Source organism: Lutjanus erythropterus, chromosome 2 (assembly GCF_056507025.1).
Source record: "Lutjanus erythropterus isolate fLutEry1 chromosome 2, fLutEry1.hap2, whole genome shotgun sequence".
NCBI lineage: Eukaryota > Metazoa > Chordata > Actinopteri > Lutjaniformes > Lutjanidae > Lutjanus > Lutjanus erythropterus.
The window spans coordinates 36,368,355-36,391,087 of record NC_139318.1 but is presented as its reverse complement, the minus strand read 5'-3'; the positions used below and the strand labels follow the sequence as shown (position 1 = coordinate 36,391,087).

The 22,733-nt window shown below is 39.1% G+C and overlaps 1 protein-coding gene across 3 annotated transcripts in view; it reads right to left on the bottom strand.

Moving 5' to 3' along the window:
- Positions 1-7,364: 7,364 nt before the first annotated feature.
- syt2b (synaptotagmin IIb) overlaps positions 7,365-22,733 on the bottom strand; it is a 39,027-nt gene continuing 23,658 nt past the window's right edge. For 2 of the 3 annotated variants that reach the window (XM_084738533.1, XM_084738542.1), the window contains exons 2-9: positions 17,846-18,080; positions 17,557-17,717; positions 14,424-14,555; positions 12,356-12,523; positions 10,210-10,377; positions 9,649-9,766; positions 9,379-9,512; positions 7,365-8,837 (exon numbers count right to left, since the gene is read on the bottom strand). In XM_084738533.1, the coding sequence (XP_084594659.1) occupies positions 8,622-8,837; positions 9,379-9,512; positions 9,649-9,766; positions 10,210-10,377; positions 12,356-12,523; positions 14,424-14,555; positions 17,557-17,717; positions 17,846-18,056 (1,308 nt within the window). In that variant the 5' untranslated portion in view covers positions 18,057-18,080 and the 3' untranslated portion in view covers positions 7,365-8,621. The remainder of the gene's footprint in view (positions 8,838-9,378; positions 9,513-9,648; positions 9,767-10,209; positions 10,378-12,355; positions 12,524-14,423; positions 14,556-17,556; positions 17,718-17,845; positions 18,081-22,733) is intronic. The other variant, XM_084738550.1, reaches the window with a different exon arrangement.

Here is a 22,733-nt window from a genome sequence, read left to right as displayed (position 1 = left end):
AACCAATGGCAGGCTTAAACCTCCTGCTTGCATCCAGTCAGTCAGACTAACACATGGTTAATGTTGTGAAATGGTCTCAGTTTGGGTAAGTTTAGACAACAGAACTACTTGGATTTGGGCTCAGACCATGTTTAAGGTTACAATAAGTATGTCACATACGTCACGTGACGACACTGAAGCGACTTGCAAGACAACAGCCACAAAATGCAAGTCACATGACGCATGTAACACACTCATTGTAACTCCAAACATGGTCAGATCCTAAACCTACCCGATTATTTTTGTTGCCTCAAAATGCCTCAAAACTTTTAATAACATTTTGGTGTCACATGGAACGTGAACCACCGTCTCCTGGGCGAAAATCCTGCATTTGTTTGAGCTGCTAAAGGGTGCCGTGCACATCTTTATAAGTCACAAAGTAGTGTTGGCATTTGACTAGTTGGTAAATGAGAAAATGTACCCTGGGCGAGGCAGAACCTCAGAGAAGAGCAGACTTGTCAGTACAGAGAGCAAACATTAGCATTAGCTGTGTCAGTCATTTTCAGCTAACATGCTAACAAACAACACAAACAGATAAAAGATGCGAACTACACTTAGGTACATTAAGTTTCACTGCTGCATCTCATTAGCTCATTTTTGTCAGTTTGTTTTAAGTTGAGGAAAATACATCTTTCATTGAGAGAAAATGGCTCTGTTTTTCCTGTCATAATTTCAGTTTGTACACAGCAAACAAGCAGCAGAAGAAGCAGATGGGTTACTGTAAGGCAAGAGAGAAAAGCCTTCTGTAGTTTCTACTTTTTTAAAATATATTGTCATGTATGAAAAGAGTTGAAATGAACGTGGCAAGCAGATTATTTGATTACTATAAGCAAATTATTTACAATATTTGTTTAGAAAATAAATCTGTCCCAAGCTTTTTTTTAGCCATTTTAGTGGTTGATTAATTGGAAAGGAACTTTAAAATGGGTGAAGACTCCACCTGCTGATGAAGATCATTCGACATGAGCCAAAACTCCAGAACAGCTACTCAATGAACCTAAGATTACTGTTTAAAATGTCAAGAGGCGATTTTGAACCCAAACTATTATTAAAAATATCCCAATGAAACAAAGGGAATTGTCTTTTATGCAGGAATTTTATTTTAATTTCATGATAAACATGACTGAACACAAATATCTGTTGTGTTTATGACCGTGCTGGCTATAATTTATCTTTGTTTCACATTAAGAAGATTTAATGAGCCTCATTTATAATCATACATTCACAGGGTCCCTGACAGAAGCACAATTCATTTTCAATTCTGTTGATATTTAATTCTGATTATTACAGATTATGAATAATTTGAAGAGTCCAAACTTTTTTTAGAGGCTAAATAATGTTCTGTTGTCATATTAATATTGCATCATTGAAATGCTTTAACCTGAGCTGTTGAACACTGCTTCCCAGTTCTCTCAGGTTGTGTTCGATGCCACCTGCTGACCAGAAGTGGAAATGCATCCTCTCACTCCATGTACACACCACACAGGACAAGGCTACTTAAAATGCCTTTATTTCCTATGATTACATTTTGACAACACACACATATGTCCTGACCACATCCCATATTTTGGTTCCCTTGAGTAATGCAGTTCTACATAGAGTGATATATGAGTACAAGTTTGTTGGTCTTTTTGTTCCCTTTTTTTTTCTTTTGCTGGAAAACATGGAGTTTGTACGGAAATCAATCATGCAGTTCACAAAAAGGCACAACTATTGACACACCTCTACAACAAGACAAAAACAAGAAGAGTCGAGAAAGACGTTCAAGCATTTCCCTTGTCTGTGTTGCCTGGAAGGTGGATGTGTGACGGGTGATGGTGATCAGGTCTTTGGATGTTCTGTATCATGGCTATGTTCACGTAAGAGGACTAAAGAGGAACCATTACTGAAGCAGCAGTTTGGCAGTATTGCATTGCGAATGTTGTTCTGCAGTGTGTTGGGTCTGCTGTGTACTCGGGATAGCTTGTGAGACCCAGGAAGACGGGGATTTTGTTGCCTGCATTGCAGAAAAGTGACAGACTCATTAAGTCCATTAACATAACAGCAACAAACAAATACAGGCTCTGTTGGTCCGACTGCAAATACACAAAGTAGCAGAAAGAATCTGATGGATGACAGCGAGTTCATCAACTGATACCAGGAGAGGGTGATCTGACACACAGTAGGATGAATGTAGAAAACCATGTAATGCGGTGTCCTTCACAATAACATCTCAACTTAAAGGGATAGTTCTGGTTTTTTGAAGTGGAGTTGTATGCTAATGCTTATCCATTGTCAGTGTGTTATGTACAGTAGATGGCGGTTGGCGTAACCCCAGTTTGGAGAAGCAGCAGGAGAACCAGTTTAGGAAGCCAAGCAATGTCCTGCTGTAGACAGGATCAGCAGCAAAACATACTTTAGCCACCTAAAAATAAATATCAATTCAACTTTACACTATATTTATAATATTTTCAACATTTTACCTTGCCGACAAACTGTCTTTTACATTATATAAGCCAAATATCTGCCTCTCTAAAGCAACAAAACTCCATAGATGAAATCAGTCATTTTACCTTACCTAACACAGAAGATAATGGTCTGATGCTGCATCACTCAGCTAGTTTGTTTGTGTTATTATATGACTTTTGATTTTAAAGGGTTAGTTTGGAGTCACCAAAGTCACAAAATAACAAACAAACTGACCGACAAAACCAGTACAACTGTTCTGCAAGTTAAAATGCTATTTTTTTGCCAATGGAGTCCAGTTGAGAGTTAAGGGAGCAATATTTTACATTTATGCTTATATAACAGTGCTTTCCTCTCAGAAAAGGCTGTCTGTATTGTGCTGTTTTGATAGCACAGCTGCAGATGTGACAGGACAAGGGGAGAGAGAGCAGGGAATGGGCTGCAGCCGGGAGTCGAACCCATGGCCTCTGCAGAAAACTCACAGCCTCAGTACATGGAGGCAAACACTATCTACTGACCTACCAGGCCTCCAGTTTAGCATACACAAGTTCAATAGACAGGGTTGTTGTTAGTGCACTATTCAAATTTGGCCCATCCTCGACAGCTCAAGGAACGAGAGAGACGAAGAGAGACGTAGAGAGTGACGTAGAGAGTGTAGAGAGCCAAAGCAATCATCAGTCTGCTCTGCCTGTGTGTGTGTGTGTGTGTGTGTGTGTATCTCTCGAGATGGAAAATGCAATGTAATGTTTGTCACTACATTTTTAGTTCCAATGTCAAAACTGTGTGCTGTTATTAGCAGGGAGCTACACACCACTGCCAAACAGGCTGAAGCCAAGAAATGTCCTGAGAAAAGCAAAACATGAGAAGATGAGAAGATGCAGGCAAAGGGTCGGGTTTGTGCAGATACAGACACCACCACACACTTGTAGCAGGTCATAAGTGATGAAGTGAAGAGGTGCTGTGTTCATATGAGGCTGTAAATGATTTTTTAGTTAAATGTTACATATTATGCCTTCAGCTGCTTTGCTCCCTTCGCCTGTTTCTCAATACTGGGAGCTGCCAACCGTCTACTAAAGGTAACACACATGGATAATTACCTCAGACAATCCCACTTCACAATCTAAACTACACCTTTAAATTTGACACAACACTGTGGAATTGAATCTTTAGATTCAACTTCATATTAATAATGGAAGATGTGTCTGCTATGTATTCCTCTCACCCCTCTTGAACATAGCGATATATCTACATTACACTCTAAAAGATGGACTGTCATGAAGATTAGGATTGTTCTTCTTCATGCGCTGTGAATAAAGGTTTATTTAATAGTAAATGACAGTGACTCAAAAAGAAATAAAAAAAAGCAGGCGGAGTAACAAATCGTCTACATTAGAAATGTCATGATAGACACAGCATCGATATCTCAGAACGTGCACAAGTGACAACACCAGCTCATCCCAGTGCAATCCACTGTTCAGTCATGAAGTGACATTTGCAATGAAAAGATTATTGATTGCTTCGTTATATGACTAGAACTAATAAAGAGGACTGCATCAATAATATGCAAGTCATAACATTTCCCAGAACTAATCCAACAAATAAATACTACTAATAAAAAAAATGTATAATAAAATTTTGGTTTACTTTATATGCAAATTACTGACTTCACTCATTTAAGTTAAAAAGTCGTAATCAGACAAATGCGAGCAGGTTTATTTGAATAGCAAATAGATGAGAAAGTACGATTTGATGAAGGAAAACGGGGCTACAAGTCCATTAAGTCGTCCACTGTATCTACATTTAATAAACTCAGACTCAACACCCATCTGGCAGGAGTAAATGAAGGAAACACTTACGGTACACTGAGATAGAAAATCAAGGAGCCGGCAAATATTCTCCTTTTTTGAAATATATACAGTTTACTGGTCAGCGACCAACACACACTGTATAACAAGTGCAAGCAGAAATGAACAATAATTACATGACTTGTAGCCCGAGTTACTGTAACACTGGATTTAGCACAGAGGACACGTACAAACAGAAAACCAGACAATCATGCAGCTTTATGGCAAACTAAGTGGGATTTTTACATATGATACACAAAGCACAAACCCTGCTTTAATTTCAGGCATTAAAGGAGCCTGTGAACCCAACATGGATTATTCAGACATACATTCAGTCCCATTCAGCAAAAATACATACACTTTGCAGTCAGTGCATACTCTTTTTTTTTCTTTTACTCCGTTTTATTATCAAAAATGACACAGAACACAAACACACATACACAATATAATTATGGTTCCTCTTTAAAACATGCTACTATTTACATCATCTTTGTAAATACATGCTGCTGTAGCCTATTAACAAATCTGCGCGATGCATAATGTCAACAATAGGAAGAAGTAGTATTGTGAAAGGACCAATCAGTGTGCTGCTCTTCGCCCTCCTGCAGAATTAATTTTTACTTCTGGTGACGATGTGACCTCCTGCTGAGGCAAAGAAAGGCTGTGATATTATGAATTTCATTTGCAACTGAACACCTGATTCTGAACAATTAATTTAACCACCACTGAATACTTGAAGTGGAAATTTAAATACCACTGAAAAATATAGAATTGATATATCTTACTTTAATTTTTTTAAACTAATCTTCCTTAATTTTTTGACATTTCCAGAAGATCATTTCAACTTGTGCAACTTTTATCTTTTAGTTCCCCACAGCTCAAGTACCCTTTAATTAACACTACTACTACTACTGTCATTTAAACTGGATGTTATTTCACTATTTATTATATATCATTATATTCTTTTATTTTCGTGTCACGCGCATTAAGTGCCCAACCCTCACGGGTTCACAAGACACCAAAAATACAGTTCAAACATTTCATTACATTTGCTTTCATTATAAAACGTACAGGTTATTTTACCAGCTGGTCTTAAACAAACTATTCTGCCTTCTCTCCCAAGTTTGGTAAATGAAGTCTGCTACAAAAAAGGTTCATCGCTAAAGCACAGCTCAAGTTTTTCATAATCATCTTGCTGGTCTTGAGAGTTACTGGTTCCTGAATGTAACTGTGTCCACAGGGATCACTGTCTTTTCAACAGACCGTCTTTTTTTTCCATACATAAGAAACATTTTGCTCATAATCTCCTGAATGTCACAAAGTAACCTGATTTGGAAAATGACGACAAATCAGTCTGATAAATTAGGGATTGAATCAAATGTCCCAATGACATATAATTTTCGTGAGTCGTGATCAGACATGTAAAAGTAAATACAGTTTTTCAGGAGGCCTGGTTAAATTTTCCTCCATACCATTACTACTTGAGATTTATAGAAGCTGGATGTTTCGATCGTTTTCTAATAACTAGTTTTCTAACAATTGGTCATCAATATCACACCAATTTAGAATTCTATTTGTTTTTACTTTACTCTCTACAGTAAATATGGGGGTTTATAATTTTTCCCTTGTGTTGAATCATGATTTATTACTTAATTTGTCAAAGTAGCAGCACTTCTCTAAAACATTTCCATGAAACCCATGGAAATGACAGAAATACCTCCTGGGGTACAAGCACCTCTGGTTGGGAGTCACTGCTAGAGGACATAGGTAGGGTGGACAAAGAGTATGTCTGTGTGGGACAATATGGGACAAATCACCGAGGCTGAGAGGTGGTCTAAAATTTTGATATTAAAAATAAACATTTCTGTTCCGCCCCTCAGCTCGTAGCATCTCTAAGCCTAGCCCTTTGGTTAATTCAGCAGCACACAAAAGACAATATATAAATACTTTACCAGTCTTTGTTGTAACTGCATTTTCTTTGAGTTTCAAGTATCAAAGACGATGACAGGTTAACCTGCACTTCACCCATGTTTGCACAGTTTGACTGACATCAAACAGCCCTGTGATGACAGCCTTTCTTCACAGCCACTGAATAAAAGCCAGATTTTTTAGAAAAGCGTCTGTCCTGCGGTGGTTTGACTTTAAAAAGCTAGAGCCAATCAAAATGTGGGACACAGTCTCAATATTTGGGACATGGGATAAAAATGCTGCGCAGTCCCACATAAAGTTGGACACCTGGTCACCTCAGACAGAGGTCTGACCGTTTCATTCAGGCTCCACTGGTTATCCTGAGCGAATGAACTTGAATTGAATTTTAAATCCACCACATTAATTCAGATAAATAGTTTTCTTTTCTGACAACTCCTATCTTAGTACTTAAACAACCTGCTCATTTTTTGCCTAGGCAGTATTTTATGCAGAATTAATTATGAATTTAAGGGAGTATAATCTCATTCCTTATTTTAAATGTCTGTCTACTTATTTATGCTTTTATCTCTCAAGGCTTTTGCAGTATTTTACATATCTTCTTTGGGTACTTTGCATTTTTTTCTATTGTATTTTATACATTTTTAATAGAGTCGTACGTTTCCTGTTATACTGGTTTATGTTTTGTACTCTTCTCATGTCGAGTGCAGCTGTGAGCGGCCTATTGCTCAAGCCAAATTTCCCCTCAGGGAAAGTAAAGTATATCTTATCTTATCTCAGTTCAAGTATTTTTCAGTGCTATTAAATTAGTGGTATTAAAGTTTCTGCATTAAGTATTCAGTCATGATTAAATTTCACTATTAGGTGTTAAGAGTTGCATATAAAATTCAGATCCTTATAGCATTTTTTTGCCTCTGTGCTTCTGCACATCTCAAAGCAGGATGTGATGAAGCTGTAACACCACCATGTTGCAGCACTCCGGGTTTTTTACAAAGCTCGTGGCTGATGAGTGAGCGACCCAAACAACATGACGTACTGTGAGGCATGATACATGCTAGATTCTGCAGCTCTATTTGGTTCAAGCAAATGGTCCAAGATATGTTCACTGTATTATTTGATGTAGCACTTGCTCTGTAGAGATTTTACAAACCTTCATTTTGTATTCACGTTCTCTTAAAAAGTGCAGCTACATCTTTACATTTCAAATTCTCTATAAAAACATCTCATCTTTGACAGAAATCTTCACGTTGTTTCACCAGAAGCTGTTAAAATATCGAAGTGTACTACAGTTTAACAAGATGATGATCCGTTTGAAGTATATCAAAACAAAAATGTGTTCGATGGCGCCGTTTTCAGGAAGCAATTCAAAAGAAGCATAGTCATAATCGGTTTGAACATCATTGGTTAGCCTTCGAGAATCCTTACTTTGTCCACAGATAAGTAAGGTTTTACATCCAAGTGGTCAACACAGCTCAAGACAGATTCTAGATGGCACATTCACAGTGTCCCTGACTACTTTTAAATGATATTATTCACTCTGTAAAAGTTTCCCCTTCTAGATAAAACAATGAAGCTTATTAATGTGTTTCTCAAAGTGTCATATCAGGAAAGGCACCCTTGTATTCCTGTCCTACATTGATGCATGTTGAACCTAAATGCATAGACGTGGCAACACAAAACAAGCAACTTAGATCAGACAACTGTGTCACCCCTGTCACACTGGATAATACTGTACTGTGCTGATAAAATGACGACAATCATTTATGCAGATTTCTCTTGAAAATATATTGCAACATGGATCGCTGCATTCAGTGACCTCATTCATTCTCAATTAAATCTTTTTGCATTAATAGACTTAAACAGACTCTATGCAGGAAATAACCCAATACTACAGTACTTTCTATTGCAAGTTATAGCACACTTATTAGCAAGATACAATACTGGGCATGGTGTATGCAGAGCAGTGGGGGAGGTAAGTAAAGCATGCTCTATAAACTAAACTAAAGCTTTATATCCGGCATTGTCTTCTTCGCTAAGACTCTCTTTCAGTGTCAGCACCCTAAGAATCAGTTTCTAAGTTTCTTCAAATGAAAGAAAGACCAAAAAGTCGATCATTCATGAACCAGTCACCCGATAAACTCAACGCCACTCTTCTCAGCATACACTAATGTGTGAGATGTGATGCTTAAAAAGAGTTTTTTTTTTCGACTTAACCATGAATGAGCGGATATTCTAAGATGTCTCTTTTTTGCTGAGCGGGTTTCATGACAGGTAGTCATGTGTTAAGTCATGGGTTTCATGCAAAGTAGAGGGGGTGCGGGGGGGTTGGATTTCTGAGTTAGAGCATTAGCTGGTTGGTGGAGCACGTTACTTCTTTGCATTCAAGGCTGCCAGCTGACCGTCGATATCCTCCTCTGGCTGCAATGGATGCCACTGGGCAATGGGGCGGCGCGGGTTAGCCAGCATGTCGGACCAGTGCTTCAGACCGAGGCCAGTCGCCTTACTGCCCACGAAGATCTTTCCAATGGCGTCGTTCTTACCGATCTTGTCGTAATCAAACACTGTGACCGCAACCAAGATTTTCTAAGAAGGGAGCAAGAGAGAATGTGTCATTTTATTTCTGTTATTAAGTCATCATGATATCAAAATAAAAACCTGCTCAAGTTCCTCTAATTGGGGGCATATCAACCAACATCTACTGTAGGTAATACACTGACTATTGATAAGTACTTCATATAAACATCAAATAATCCGAACTGTCCCTTTAAGTATTTATAGACCCAAGACAAAGTAATCAGAAAGGCAGGACATAGAGAAAAAGGCACAATTATAAATCCATCTGCTATTTCAGCTCCACGGACAGCGGCATGGATTTATCAATACTGATATTTCAGAGCCATGGTCGAGGCCACGGGTTGTAACTTGCACAAACCTCAGTCAAACAACCCCTCTGTCCCTGCATTATCTCTGCTACTGGGGGACGCAGAGGGCAGATGGCAGGTTAACAATGCTGTGTTTGGTCTTATTGCTAATAAGGTGGATGGCATCCATCTCAAATCACAGCTTCATAACTTCACAGCTTCATTAACTGACCGAAATGCTTTTGGTTTGTCTTGTACTGTACCTGCATCTGTTCCAAGGGGATTTCAAAGCTGAATGATTCATTATAGTAGGGGTTCAGGGTGTTCTTCTTGACTGTAGTCTTCTTTTTCTTCAGACGCTTGCCCCCCTGCAGCAGCTGGATCTTTACATAAGGATCTGCAAAGGGTATCAATATGATCAGCAACTGAGACCACCAAGGCAAGTTACTGTAATGTAAGAATAAGATTGTAATAATAATATAGATATCTAGATTCTGTTTACAACATTGCAGCTTAAAACTGGTTTTCTCTACCAGATAATCCACAGGCGTCCATCTTCTTCAGGTTCTTTGCCTCCAGAATGCAGACGGTGAGTTTTCCGGCGGTGGGGACATAACGGAGGGAGATACAGATGTCTCCGAGTTTCTCAGGCTGAGCAGTCAGCACAGAGAGAAGAGACAGAAATGACAAGCACACATGTTCATCAGCCAACAACAGAAAATTGCTAAAGCAAAATGTATCTGTTGTTAAGATTACTATTATTTGGTAGCATTTTTTTCTTAGGGGCTGAAACTGAGGCCTATTCAAAATTCTTGCTCAGAATTTTTGTCTGGATGAAGAAGAATAAAATATTTTGAATCTCAAGGCTTTCAGCATCCATTGAGGTGAACAAGACAGTGATTTTTGCTTCAACTGTCAAATATCTCAGCCTAAGAGTTCCAAGGTCATGCAATGTTATCAAAATCATTGTATCGCTATAAGAAGAGAGTGATGTTGATGATTGGCTGCATTTTTACACAGCATCTCAATAACTGTCTGCATGTTATCGAGCAGTTATCTTCTTTTAATTTCAAAGGTTTGATTGCGAACAGCACCTCCTCTTGATCAGCGCTCTCCAGATCCTTCCACTCCTCGATCGGCCGTCCGAGGTCGATGGTGTTCATGGGAATCTTCACCTCACCAATGACGTCATGTTTGGAGAATCGGTCATAGTCATAAACAGACATCACCAGAGTCTTGCCACCGAGCTCCTCATAGGGCACCTGATCGAGAAACACGATGCTATGTTGTCACCATATATTTTTTCCATTAGTTATTACATAGTGACTATAAAAGTGAATTAAATCCTCAAATAATGAGTGAATGAGAAAGGTACAGAGGAAGAAATTAGTCTCATAAAACTGACTCTAAACGTTTCCTCTGGTCCAGTTTTTTAAAGGTCCAGTGCGTAAGATTTACAAGGATTTATTGGCAGAACATAGTAGTTTTTTGTTTTTTTTTGTTACCTTAGAATGAGCCCTTTATATTTACAGAGGATGTGGGTGTTCTTCCACGAATGCTGCCATGTTTTTACAGTAGCCCAGAACAGACAAACTAAACACTGCATCTAGACGGGGTCTTCCACAGTTTTTGCACGTTTTGGGGCCGCTGTAGTTTCTCCTTCACACTTTGTGCTCGTAGATGCCACTGAATCCTACACACTGGTCGACACAAGAGCAACAACAGGAAAGCTTTGTTGGGCAAGTGAAATTACTGAAATTATGTAATTATCACAGTTAATAGTGACTTTTCTCAAAAAGTAATAAAATTACTTTACCAGTCACTCCATTATAAAAGTAATTAGATACTGGGGAAAGTAACTTAAGCATAACTTTTAAATGTCTGCTTTAATTCTCTTATTAAGGAACACAGTTATTTTATTGTAGTGTAGTTTTTTTTGGAGTAGCTATATTCTTTTAGTGACAACTGTCAAAGTCTCATCTATGATTGTACCTGTTATCACTAATAATGGGAGTTATTATTACCCTCAACCACCAGAGGGCGACAGCGACTAGCGTCTGCCTATAGGTTACATTTTTATTGCCTACAGTTAAGAGGGTAGCATTTAGAAGAAGAAGAAGAAGAAGAACCACAGGAAGCTGGATAGGTTAAGCAATGCTTCATAAGTTAATAAAAAATTATATGATCAACAGTTTATATTAAACATGAAAAGCAAACTCAAATCATCTGAACCTTCTTGAACCACCAGCTGACATCAGAACACAGATCAAGGAATAAACTGCATTTGTCTGATTTTCTCTGATTATTTCAATTTCAGCAGCTGCATTATTAATTTGATAAAAGTAATTAATTACATGTCTAGTTACTACCACAATTAGTGGAATTACAGTAGCGTGTTACTTCTAACCATAATTACTTAATTTTAAAAATGTTCAGCATGGTTTTTTTTAGCTACCATGATGAGTGAATGAATGAATGAATACTTAAAAGCAATAAAGAATTATAGATGAAACAAAGTTGCAATTAAATGCAAATTCTCTGACAAACGATACCCTGTTTTAAAGGACAAATAACATAAACTAAATTAAATTAAATAAAATTACCTCTTATTTAAAAATATAAGAAAGAAAAAGAAAAGATGATATGTTCCAGCTGACTTTCTTCATGAAGGTGAGGGCAATTCATCCTTTACAGACATCCTGTCAGATATATAAAATTAATAATAAAAAAAACCCCTTCCAATTCAAAAGGTAAGATGTAATTCAAATGGAGAAATGGAGAGAGAGAGAGAGAACACTTCTGTAAAATTAGACTTGCATTTTTTTTTGCTGCTGCAAATTTGCAGACAGGCAGAGTTTGCAGTGTGACCCAGAGCCGCTTGTAAAGTCTCTGCGGGCTTTATTAGCCAGGAAAGGAAAGAGCAGCATGTACTGCATTGACTGCACAGACCAGTGAGTACACACACACACACACACACACACACACACACATCCTGAGAAACCTGACAAGACACAGTCAGTCCCATTATGAGTACACACTATTGGGGACACACTGCAGCAGGTTAGGATGATTATCTGTCAAAGTCATTTTATCTAAAAACACACTGGCTTCATCATCCACAAATGTTTGATCCGTCTTTCTGTTTACAGCTGCAGCGATTCATTTCAAAGCTGAATGCACACCTCTGCTGCACCAAATTCACCAACATTAGATGCATTTTATCGCTGCGACAGGACATACCTTGAAAACAAATGTCTCATTGAAGACGGGGTTCAGTGTTTTCTTGTGGACTTTGGTGTCAAACTTCTTCTTCTTGTCAGGTAGGAGCAGGACTTTAACGTAAGGATCGGAGGTACCGCCTGAGTCCATGGACATGAGGTCCGCAGCTTGAAGGATGCCGACTGTGAGCTGTGTGCAGAGGACGTGTGGGCAGGATGGAAGGGACAGCAGAAGTGAAGACACAATTTTATCAGGCAAAAATCCAACATTTATAAGATTGTTCATTTGTGTCAGGGTCGCTGCTGCAGAGACCGGTTATGTAACATCATCTGACAACTTAAGCCATGCAATCAATCACCACAAACTTCTTGCCCGACTGGAGATATATTGAATGTCAGAGGGCTTTCTTCAATGTCACACAATTGTCACAGTGTGATAACTCATGAAAAGATGAATATATATATGTTAAGGCTAGTTATACATGAGGCCTAAATAGAATAGATAAATTTAAAGTGCAGCTTTTATTTTAGTCTCTGTTTTGTTTTGTTTTATGTTAACTTAATTTAATGCATCTCCTCTTTGATTCAACATTCAAAGCCTCATTAATTCATGTCATACTACCACTGTGGCCATATGCTGCTGAGGGCATTACAGTAATGATGATAAAGTTACAGAATCTTTGACAAATGTGTTCCCTTTTTCCCTCAGCCAGATGTACTGCAAAACTATTTATTCCAACCTTTCTGAAAAAGTGATAGTTCTGTTGCTCCACTGGGGTTTTATAAATAAGCTGTCTAGAATTTCGCAAGGAGCCGACCGTTAAGAAGAAGTTGAACTTTTAGGAAATACACTTTTTTGCTTTCTTGCCTCTTGCCAAGATGAGAAGGTCAATATCGCTCTCCTGTCCGTTTAGTATGTAGCTACAGCTAGTTAGCTTAGCTTAGCATAAACAGAGGGGAAAACAGCAAGCCTGGCTCTGTCAGAAGGTAAAAAAAAAATCTGATGAAGAAAATCAGACATTATATTTCAAGCTTTAGGGATGCTGGTAGTCAGATTTTTTTTAACTCTTGGACAGAGCTAGGCTAACTATTTCCCCCTGCTTCAAGTCTTTATGTGAAGCTAAGCTAACCACCTGCTAGAACCTTTGAATTTGGGGACTGCTCATTGTCCCACCCCTTTTTGCTCTTTTCTCCAATAATGGCTGAGAAAGGTTTGTACCAAGCAGAAGCTCAGTCAACTGTCTCCCTTCCAGTTTCCTGTGGTTAGATATGCTACATACTAAGCTCGGCTAGGCTCACAAGAAAACCAAAATTTGAAGATTGTTGAAAAAGCTAACAAGCTAGCTAACAGCTGATGTAGATTCCCTAGCCAGTCAGCTAATGTTTTTCCTGAAATTCGCTATCACTAACTAGCTAATGATTGATGGAGATTAGCTTACTAGTTAGGTCAATTTTCCAATGTTAGCTATCAGATTTAACCGGCTAACTAAGAATTTAGGTGGGTTAAAAGCTAGTTAGCTAGTGTCTTGCTAACATTAGCTAACATTAGCTAGCTATTAAGATGTGACTGTATGTCACTTTTACCGGTCCCTCAGCAACATCATTTAATCATCTTCAAAATTTGTTTTGAGCCTAAAAACAGTAAAGAAGAGGTTCCATAAAGCTTGGCCAACTGTAATTGGAGCGCAGAGTGAAAAGCAGTGGGGTGGGTCAATTGAGATCACCCCCCCGCCACCACCACCCCGCAGATTCAGCATCATGGACGGGGCCAGCAGTCACTGACCTAACAGCTGTAGGGAGAGTGTGTATTTTTGGAGCCACTGGCCTTCAGAGCGAGGATTGTTTGTTATTTTTGGATAACAGGCTGTCAGACAAATGGGCTTTAGGCCCAACGGGACAATTTAATGTGGATGGGATCTAAAATATCAAGATAGTGGAAAATATGCAACACTTCTCAAAAATCAATAGAAATGCTATATGAAACACAGTTCTCACTTTTGAAATTGTTCACTAAGCTTCAAAAATACTAATATCTCTTTAAAGCCTGAAAATATATGTAATGTGTTAATGAATGTGTAGCAACCACAGACCTTTGTATTCTCAAAGTCATAATCTATAGAATATTGCAGCTTCCCCAGTTTCTCTTGTTCTTTCTCCTCTTCCTCTTTCTCCTCCTCCGTCAGTCCGGTTTCTCCCTCTTCATCGTCATCGTCCTGGAGTTTCTGTGGTGTGAACGTAAGAAGACACAACAGGTTGTTAAAGGTCAGGGCGCCAGGAATCAGACTACAGGGCTCCCCACAACAGCCAGCATGCCACAGACACTGGAGCTCCAGGAGTTTTTTTTTTTTTACTTGGGAGATACATGTTTTGGTTACTGCTTACCTGCACAGCACCTGATGATAATAACCAGTGGTTTATCATTTAACAAGGTATCGGTAACACATAAATACATGTTTATACTTTCTGCACATCTTGTCCTCTCAGTGTTTTTGGATCATTGGGCATTTCCTTCGACATGCTTGTGCAGTTCGGTGACAGCCAGAGTCAGTGGAGGCTTTGCATGCTAGTTCCGCTAAGAGGGGTAACAAATGCAACAGTTTTCCAATGAAATCAGATATTGGCATAGTTCTCTTGTTTGTCAAAGGGCTTTGATTTCACAGAATGAACCAAGAGGTAAATGTTTATATAAAAACCCCTAAGGAACTAGCTCACAACAGCAAATGCATATTAAAATGATAAAAGGCAAATTAGACAGAATATTTAGTGCAAGGAGATGGCTTTCAAACAACCTACTGATTTTTAGCTGGATTGCAATCTGTTCTTCTAGTAAAGGGACAGTTCAGATTATATGATGTAGGTTGTACGAGGAATTTATCTATAGTCAGTGTATCATTGACAGTAGATGTCGATCAGTTTGCCCCCAGTTTGGAGAAGCAGAGAGGCATCAGCACAGAAGCTACACAATGAATTGCTGTGGACAAGGTCAGCAACAAACGGTATTTGTCACTTGAAGGAGAAATTATAATGTTGTGCGTATCCTGAACTCCCACAGTGTTCCTGCAGCCTGCCTAAGCCTCAACAAGTCCAAGGAGGAGGGTGTGGAGGACCAGTTTCTTCAATCATAGATCGTATTTTAAATATCTTAATATACAGTCATACTGCCATCAGATGGTTTTTTCCAATGGGAAACTACTGTTATACGAGACGAATGTCACTCTCATGTCGTTTTACCTCACAAAACAAGGGAGTTGCTGGTCTACCACTGCCTCGATCTGTCGGTTTGTTTGTGTTGTTGTGTGACTTCGGTGAAGCTGAACTATCATTTTAAGAAAGTCACACAGTGACACAAACAAACCAACAAATCAAGGCAGCGATAGACCAGCAACTCCAGTGTTCTGCAAGGTAAAATCACTGATGTTATCCAAGGAGTTTGGTTGGTTTGGAGAGAGAGCAATATTTGGCTTGTATGACAGTAGTTTCCCTTCAGAAATGGCTGACTAACAGCACAGTCGAGAGATGAAAATATTCAAAATATTGCATATGATTAAACTGATATTTATTTCTTTTGGTAAACCTTTTTAGGTGGCTAAACTACCTTTTGTTGCTGACCCTGTCCACAGCAGTACAGGCTTCATTTCTGTGCTGATGCTCCTCGCTGCAACATCTACTGTAGGTAATATACAGTCTATCAACAAGTACCTCATATAACCCCACTTCAAATAATCCAAACTATCCCTTTAAACCCTACATTCACAACTTTCATATTTCAAGGTAAAATCCAAAACTTTTTCCTTGTTTCACCTCGAAATTAAGGCGGCACCAAAAAAAAAATGCCTCTCTTTTCAGCTCACCATACAATAAATGGTTCAGGATTAAAGGGCACAGCCAGCTATTTGAATAATGTAGAGTCTTATTGCTGCAGTGTTATTATTGCAGTTAAATTGAAGCCTCATTGCCAAGGTGACCTTGACTTTGACATGTTTTTTCAGGCCATCCAGTGCCTCCACATCCTACCTCCTCCTTGAGTCTTACAATCAAAAAGGACAGATTTGCGAGTGTTTGGCTCGTCATGCAGTTTTATCATCACCGTTTCCATGTCTCCCAAACAACCAACCATGCCCTTTATCACATGCACAGATTAATAGTGTTAAAGAGTGTCTTGCATATCATCTCTTAGTCCAATACTTTCCATATTGGTGTGAGTTACAGTTACATTGTCCCAGGAACAATGCGTTAGATGGTTAGACTCTCCTCTCTGGGGGTTTATGGAGCACATCATAGCTTTCCATTGTTACATTCTCAAGCTGTCATAACAAAAATAAAAAGAAGTTGGGGGGGCTAAAAAGAAATAAAAAAGCAAAAGGAAGCTACGACTTTTCATTCCATGAAACCCCCCTCCGCCCCGGGGGCCAGAGAGCATCAACGTGAGCTATCCACCTACCGTAGAGCGGGAGTCCACCACAGTCAAGAAACACGAGGCACACACAAGACAGACACAAAGCGGGGGAAAAAAGGAGGAAGAGAGGAAGAGATTCAACTCACAAGACACCAAACACACTACAAAAAGAGAGGCAGTCAACACCACCACCACCACCACAATTATGATGAGGAATGACACGCTTGTTCGCGGCTGGCGACGATAAATTTCACATTGTGGACACAAGTAATTGATTGCTTTAATTAACTGTCACTGGAGCTCAGGGTAATCTATGGTGATGGTAGCTGATTGGTCCTCAAATGAATCACAGGCCTTTCTAACATTTATCGTCTGATTTACCGTCCAAAATCTACCAATATTTCTGCTGCTGCTCTCACGCCGTCATTCATTATCTTCACTTATAAAATGCAGCCTCTCTTTGTACTTGTGGCTTGTCAGAAGAAACTTTCCTCTTCATGGTGCTCATTATTCTTTGCCACGCCGTAACAGAGTGTGTCATTTTTCACCACAGGCCACAATGGAATACGTCACACGTTTAAACAACCACCACAACAACATCGAATAAATGGAGGGGAAGAGAGCTCTCCTTGTGTCCTCTACAGCCTGGGCTACAAAAGCTGCTGGTAGAAAATCAAATGTGGTTAGCTAGACACATCTTTAGATAAATAAAAACTGCAATTAATAGCAATAAAATTTGAATAATAAATTATTGTGGAAAAGAAGAGGAAAATGTCACCCAAAACCTCCTGTTACCCTGACTTTTCAGCATGTACAAGGCATCATACCTCGCCACCCTGCATGTTCTTCATGTTGAAGCCATCTTTGCCCTTCTTCCCCTTCTTGTTCTTCTTCTTCTTGCAGCAGCATTTTTTGATAATGCAGAAGCAGCAGGTGAGCATGAGCAAGGCGGCCACCACAGCGATGGCAATCAGAGCCCACGGAGGCACTGCCAGTTTCAAAACAACAAAGGGAAAATTGAGATTGACTTTAGCGTTTCTCACAAAAATGAACTCTCAAATAAATAGCATTGTGAATATCAGCGGACAGTCTTAGCGCACTGTGGCTTTTACTCACGTGGGATTTTATCAATTTCATTCAAGAATTTGCTTTTGATCTCCTCAAACATGTCATTTTTATTGATCTCTGTGTTGTTGGAGCCAGAGCCGGGCGTCTCAGGCGCAGAGGTGGAGATGACAGCCGGGGTGGGAGCCATGGTCATAGTGGTCACACCAGTGGGCTCAGCAGCCGCCATGGTCTGTGGCCTTCTGAACAAGTTGAACTTCATTGTCAAAGACTAGGTGCAGCGTCCCTGAGGCACATACAGATCAGACAGAAAGGATTAGGATTAGATCCGCCAAACAACCGCAGTGTGTGTAGATGCCAAGTAGAATAATAAAAATTCTTTTGTACACATGACTTTAAGGATACTTTCTCCTAAGGGTGTTCCAGAAGTTTAGTGAATTTTACTGAATTTCAAACACAATAATATAGCAGTTAATACCATTGAGGAGTTTCTTCTGGCTGACAGGTCCACTGGGAAAAGACCAAACTGATGTGCATTACAGACAAGAAGAAAAAACTTGCAGTGCTTTCTTTAAAAAAAATCTTTAAATCTATTTTAATAATGAATGAGTTCAACATTTTTGATTGCTGCTTATTTGCTTTCTTTCCAGGAGTTAGATGCAAAATTTTATCCTACTGCATGTCTGCACATTAAACATGGAGCTGAGAAGAGAGACCATTATCTTAGCTTAGCTTAAAGACTGGAGATGGGGGAAGCAGCTAGACAGCCAGAGGAAAGCTTCTCTCATGTGTGAAAAAAAAAAAAAAATTCAATACTAGACCCTTCCTGCGCCTTTTCACACTGTGCTCCAATAACAGTTGCGCAAGCTTGTCACCTCAGTAAACTCTCTCTTTTCCTGTTTCCTTTAATTAAATATGCTATGTGCTTGGCTCGTCTATGTTGAAAACAAAGTAAGATGGTTAGAAAGAGGCTTCTGAAAATGTGATAAATATTCACATCTTAAGTTGGCTAAGTTTAGCAAAACGCTACCCAATCAGATAACTAATCTACATCAATCATTAGTGAGCTAATTAGCCAGAGTTTTGCTTACATTACCTAATGCTAAATGACTAGCTAGCTAATCTACTAATCAATCATTAGCTATCTAAGATGGTGAGCAGTATGTGCATTTTACAGGAAAGGAGAAAGTTTACTGAGGCACCAAAGTTGTTCAACTGTTAATGAAGTGCAAAACAAAAAGGTGCCAGACTTAGAAAGAGCCAATAAACATGTAACTTCTTTGTTTCATCATTACATGAATGCGAAAATGACCTGTGGTTTAAGGGGTAGTTATATCCTGTTTATGTCTATTTGTAGGGGGTTATCAGCATGACTGCTTTGGTTTTGTAACTTTAAAGACAAGAAATTCCGACATATCCCCTACCTCAGAAACCATCGGCGAAAGTGCAGAGCGTGAAGCTAACGCACCTTCGCCATGCTGCAACAACTGCTGAATTACCAGCTATGGGTAAGCGCAAACAATAATATTCAATGTAATATGTAGTAGGGGGTCCCTGCTCCATCTCTCTATCAGCAAAGCAGTCCATGGTGTCCAACGCTATAGGTCTGTCTGACAACCTCACAGTGACAACACAAGACTCCAGGAAGATGCTGCATGAAACGGTCTGTGAGTCTTAAGATGCATTCAGACAGAATGCAAGACAAATTTTAGAGGGAGCACAATTGCATACAAAGCCAATGAAAAGATGCAAGTGGGTGCAAATTTCCTTGGGCGAAGCAAACTGGGGAGAATATGCTTGAAAAGGCTTTAACTTCAGCACAAGATACAGGTAATCCCAGGGCTTTATGAATCTACTTCATAGGCATACAGAGATAAAAAGAGAGAAGACTGGAGGGAAATGAAGGAAGAAAGAACAGGAGTTGTTGGTGCTGAACACAAACACTCAGGTACACACCCACACACACTTTGCAAGTTAGCAAGTTCACATCTGGACAACTGGCACCATGGCTGTTTTGGGGTAACTTAACACAGTTCAGCAGTCAAACTGGGGCAAATGGTGTAGAGAGAGCCAGGGTAGCTGTTTCCCACTGTTTGGAGTCTTATTGCTAAGCTAAGCTAATCGTCTCCTGACTCCTTACACTGTACTTTAAAAGAAGACATGGGAGTGATACTGATTTTCTTATCCAGCTCTTGGGGGGAAAAAGCAAATAAACAGATTTTCCAGAATGTTACAAAAAGTTCCTTCAAGCCAAAAATGCCAAACCAAACAAAAACGATGAATCGATGATTAAAAAAGGAGTTGCAATCCTACTTAAAAGCTCTTCATGTTCATTCATGATATATTGCTGCTCCTTCAATAAAGGCCTAATTGATAAAGATGATCCTATTTGTTTGACAGATGATGAGATCAAGAGCTGCAATGAAGCTCCTCAGCTCAGTGAAAGATGGAGGGGTGTGTAAACACACAGTCTGGAGGCATCACAGCGTTCATCGTTAGTGAAGGATTAAACAGAAATCAGTTACAAGAATGAGCACAAATTCTCAAACCTCACAGGATATAAAAGCCTTGAAAGTTGTGACTATACACATCCATTATGCTGATGATGTGAGAATTTACTGTCTGTGTGATGAATGAGCAGAAACCGGGGTGAGTATCCCCTCACCCCGCCTCCATCTGAACGCAGTGATCTGACAGAAGTGAGGGAGACCCAGAGAGAGATCTGCATCGTAGCAGAGCCATCGCAGAATTAAAGTTCCCCCTGAAACAGGCAGATCTTAAAGCCAGATGGTAACTCAGTTGTTAGGTTGTTACCTCTACAGTATCACATCTGTCTGTTTGATATGAAGCTACAGCCAGGAGATGGCTAGCTGAGCTTAGCATAAATATCAGAAACAAAGCTAACAAAATTAATTTGCTAGCTGCTAGGTTCTACATGCCTGTTTTTATATGAATTACACAAATTAGATAAAGTGTATTGATTAGGGAGCTTTTGTGGTGTTGGTAGGCTGATATCGTTATTCTTGGACAGAGCCAGGCTACCTCTTTCCAGGTTTTGTGCAAAGCAAGGCTAACCGGCTCCAGGCAGTTGCAAATATGTTTCCCAAAATGTTCCTTTAACTCTCTCAGCACACAGCATGAGTGCTCTTGGTTGTATCCTGTCTGGGGTTGGCTGTAATTTAATAATTATGACACCACTACCAATAGCAGCCGCCCTTAAAGTGATATCAATACTTCATTTAATGCATTTTTTGTTTCTACTTAATGTAAAACCCATCATGTGAATGGAAGTATTCCTTAAACAGTCCTTTGCATGTACAGATTTATTTTTATCAGATGCCAGGTGTATAGTACAGCCATACTTTCAAACATTTTGGTAGCACCTGAGGATGTTGAGTTGCCATCCCTGTGTTGCTTAACTGTCTGGTAAAAATGTCACTAGCCATTTGGCCAGTGGCCACCAAAATTAGTATAGAGCCCTACAGTCACCGCAAATGTTCTTTGATTTAATGTGTCGTATGATTGGCCCACCACTGCAGCAGTTACAAACCAGTCTCTAAATAGATTACCATTGTGTTTTAGGCTGGTGAGTGAGGCAAATTTGCCAGCCACTTTTTTTTATATATTATTAGCATTTGCCTATGGCTGGTGTTAATTCTGTGCCCCGGGTGATTGGCTATGAGCAAAATCATACAAATAGTCATATTGTTTTTCTAGATCTGGAGACAAAAAGGCTTGAATGCAGGTGTCATGTAACTGGAGAGGGTTTGATCCTTCTTGGTACTGGGTTAATTTCGAGTGATTCCCTTTCTGCATGGAGTCAACATGTTTGCACCCTTGTGGGTTACATTTGAAACACATTTGACACAGTTTTTCAGCCTGATGATGTGCTTCAGTTTTAGTCCTGTTTTCTGCCTTCAACATTTTTCTTGATGGGATGGTCTGTCTTTACTTCTTGATAAATGTAAGAACAAGCTGCAAGTATGCATATAAAAGAATACTTATTTGGATTTTATATCTAATAGCTGACAGGTAAAAGTAAATGAAGAAAAATAAGCATTTACAATAAGAGAGACAGAGCTGATTTATCAATTAGTTGATTTACATAAAAATGAGTCAGCTAAGATTTTTATGATCAATTTGTCTTTGAAATCCAAATTGTCAGTTGTGAGGATTTTCAGCTTCTCTTTTTCTTTTTGTGATGTTAAATTAAATATTTTTAGGTTTTGAACTGTGAAACAAAAGAGCACCAAACAATTGATCAGTTAGTCACAGAATAATCATTAGTTGGAGCCTTAAGTGAGAATAAACTAAACTGTAATGGTAAAAACAAATAATGAGGCTGCTGTTCATGTTGGTGTCGCTTCACAATGATTCACCTTTTTTCTCCTTTGGAAATTCAACTCACGTCAAAAAGCTGAAAAGATCAATTTTCCTCCTAGCCTCAAGTGAGAATTATATTATTTAATCTCACTTTTTTCTACCGGTATAACTGTGAGTGGTAGTTGCATGCTAATAGCTTTTACTGATCACACAAAGGCGCTGGTGCTTTGGTTGAAATGATGCTCACTATTTTTTCACAAAGCAGAGAAAAACATATGTTGCAGATATCTGGATGCATTTAACAACTGCAACATCAGTTCACTTTGGATTCAGTTACAATCATTGCATTGTAATTTGGTGCAGAGGAAAAGAAATTCCTCTTTTTGTGGTCCATTATATCACTTAAAGCAGAAAGTAATACAGCGCTTATAGTAATATATTGGCAGCAAGAACAGTTTAGTGGTTTACATTCTACAGGAAAGAATATTATTACTGCACTATGATACATTTCTGGGAGCTACTAGTCTGACAGTCTGATATTTTCAGTCCTGAATACTGTCATTTGGATGCTGCGTTTATACTATCATGACCCCCACTAGCTCAAATGTAATGCTAA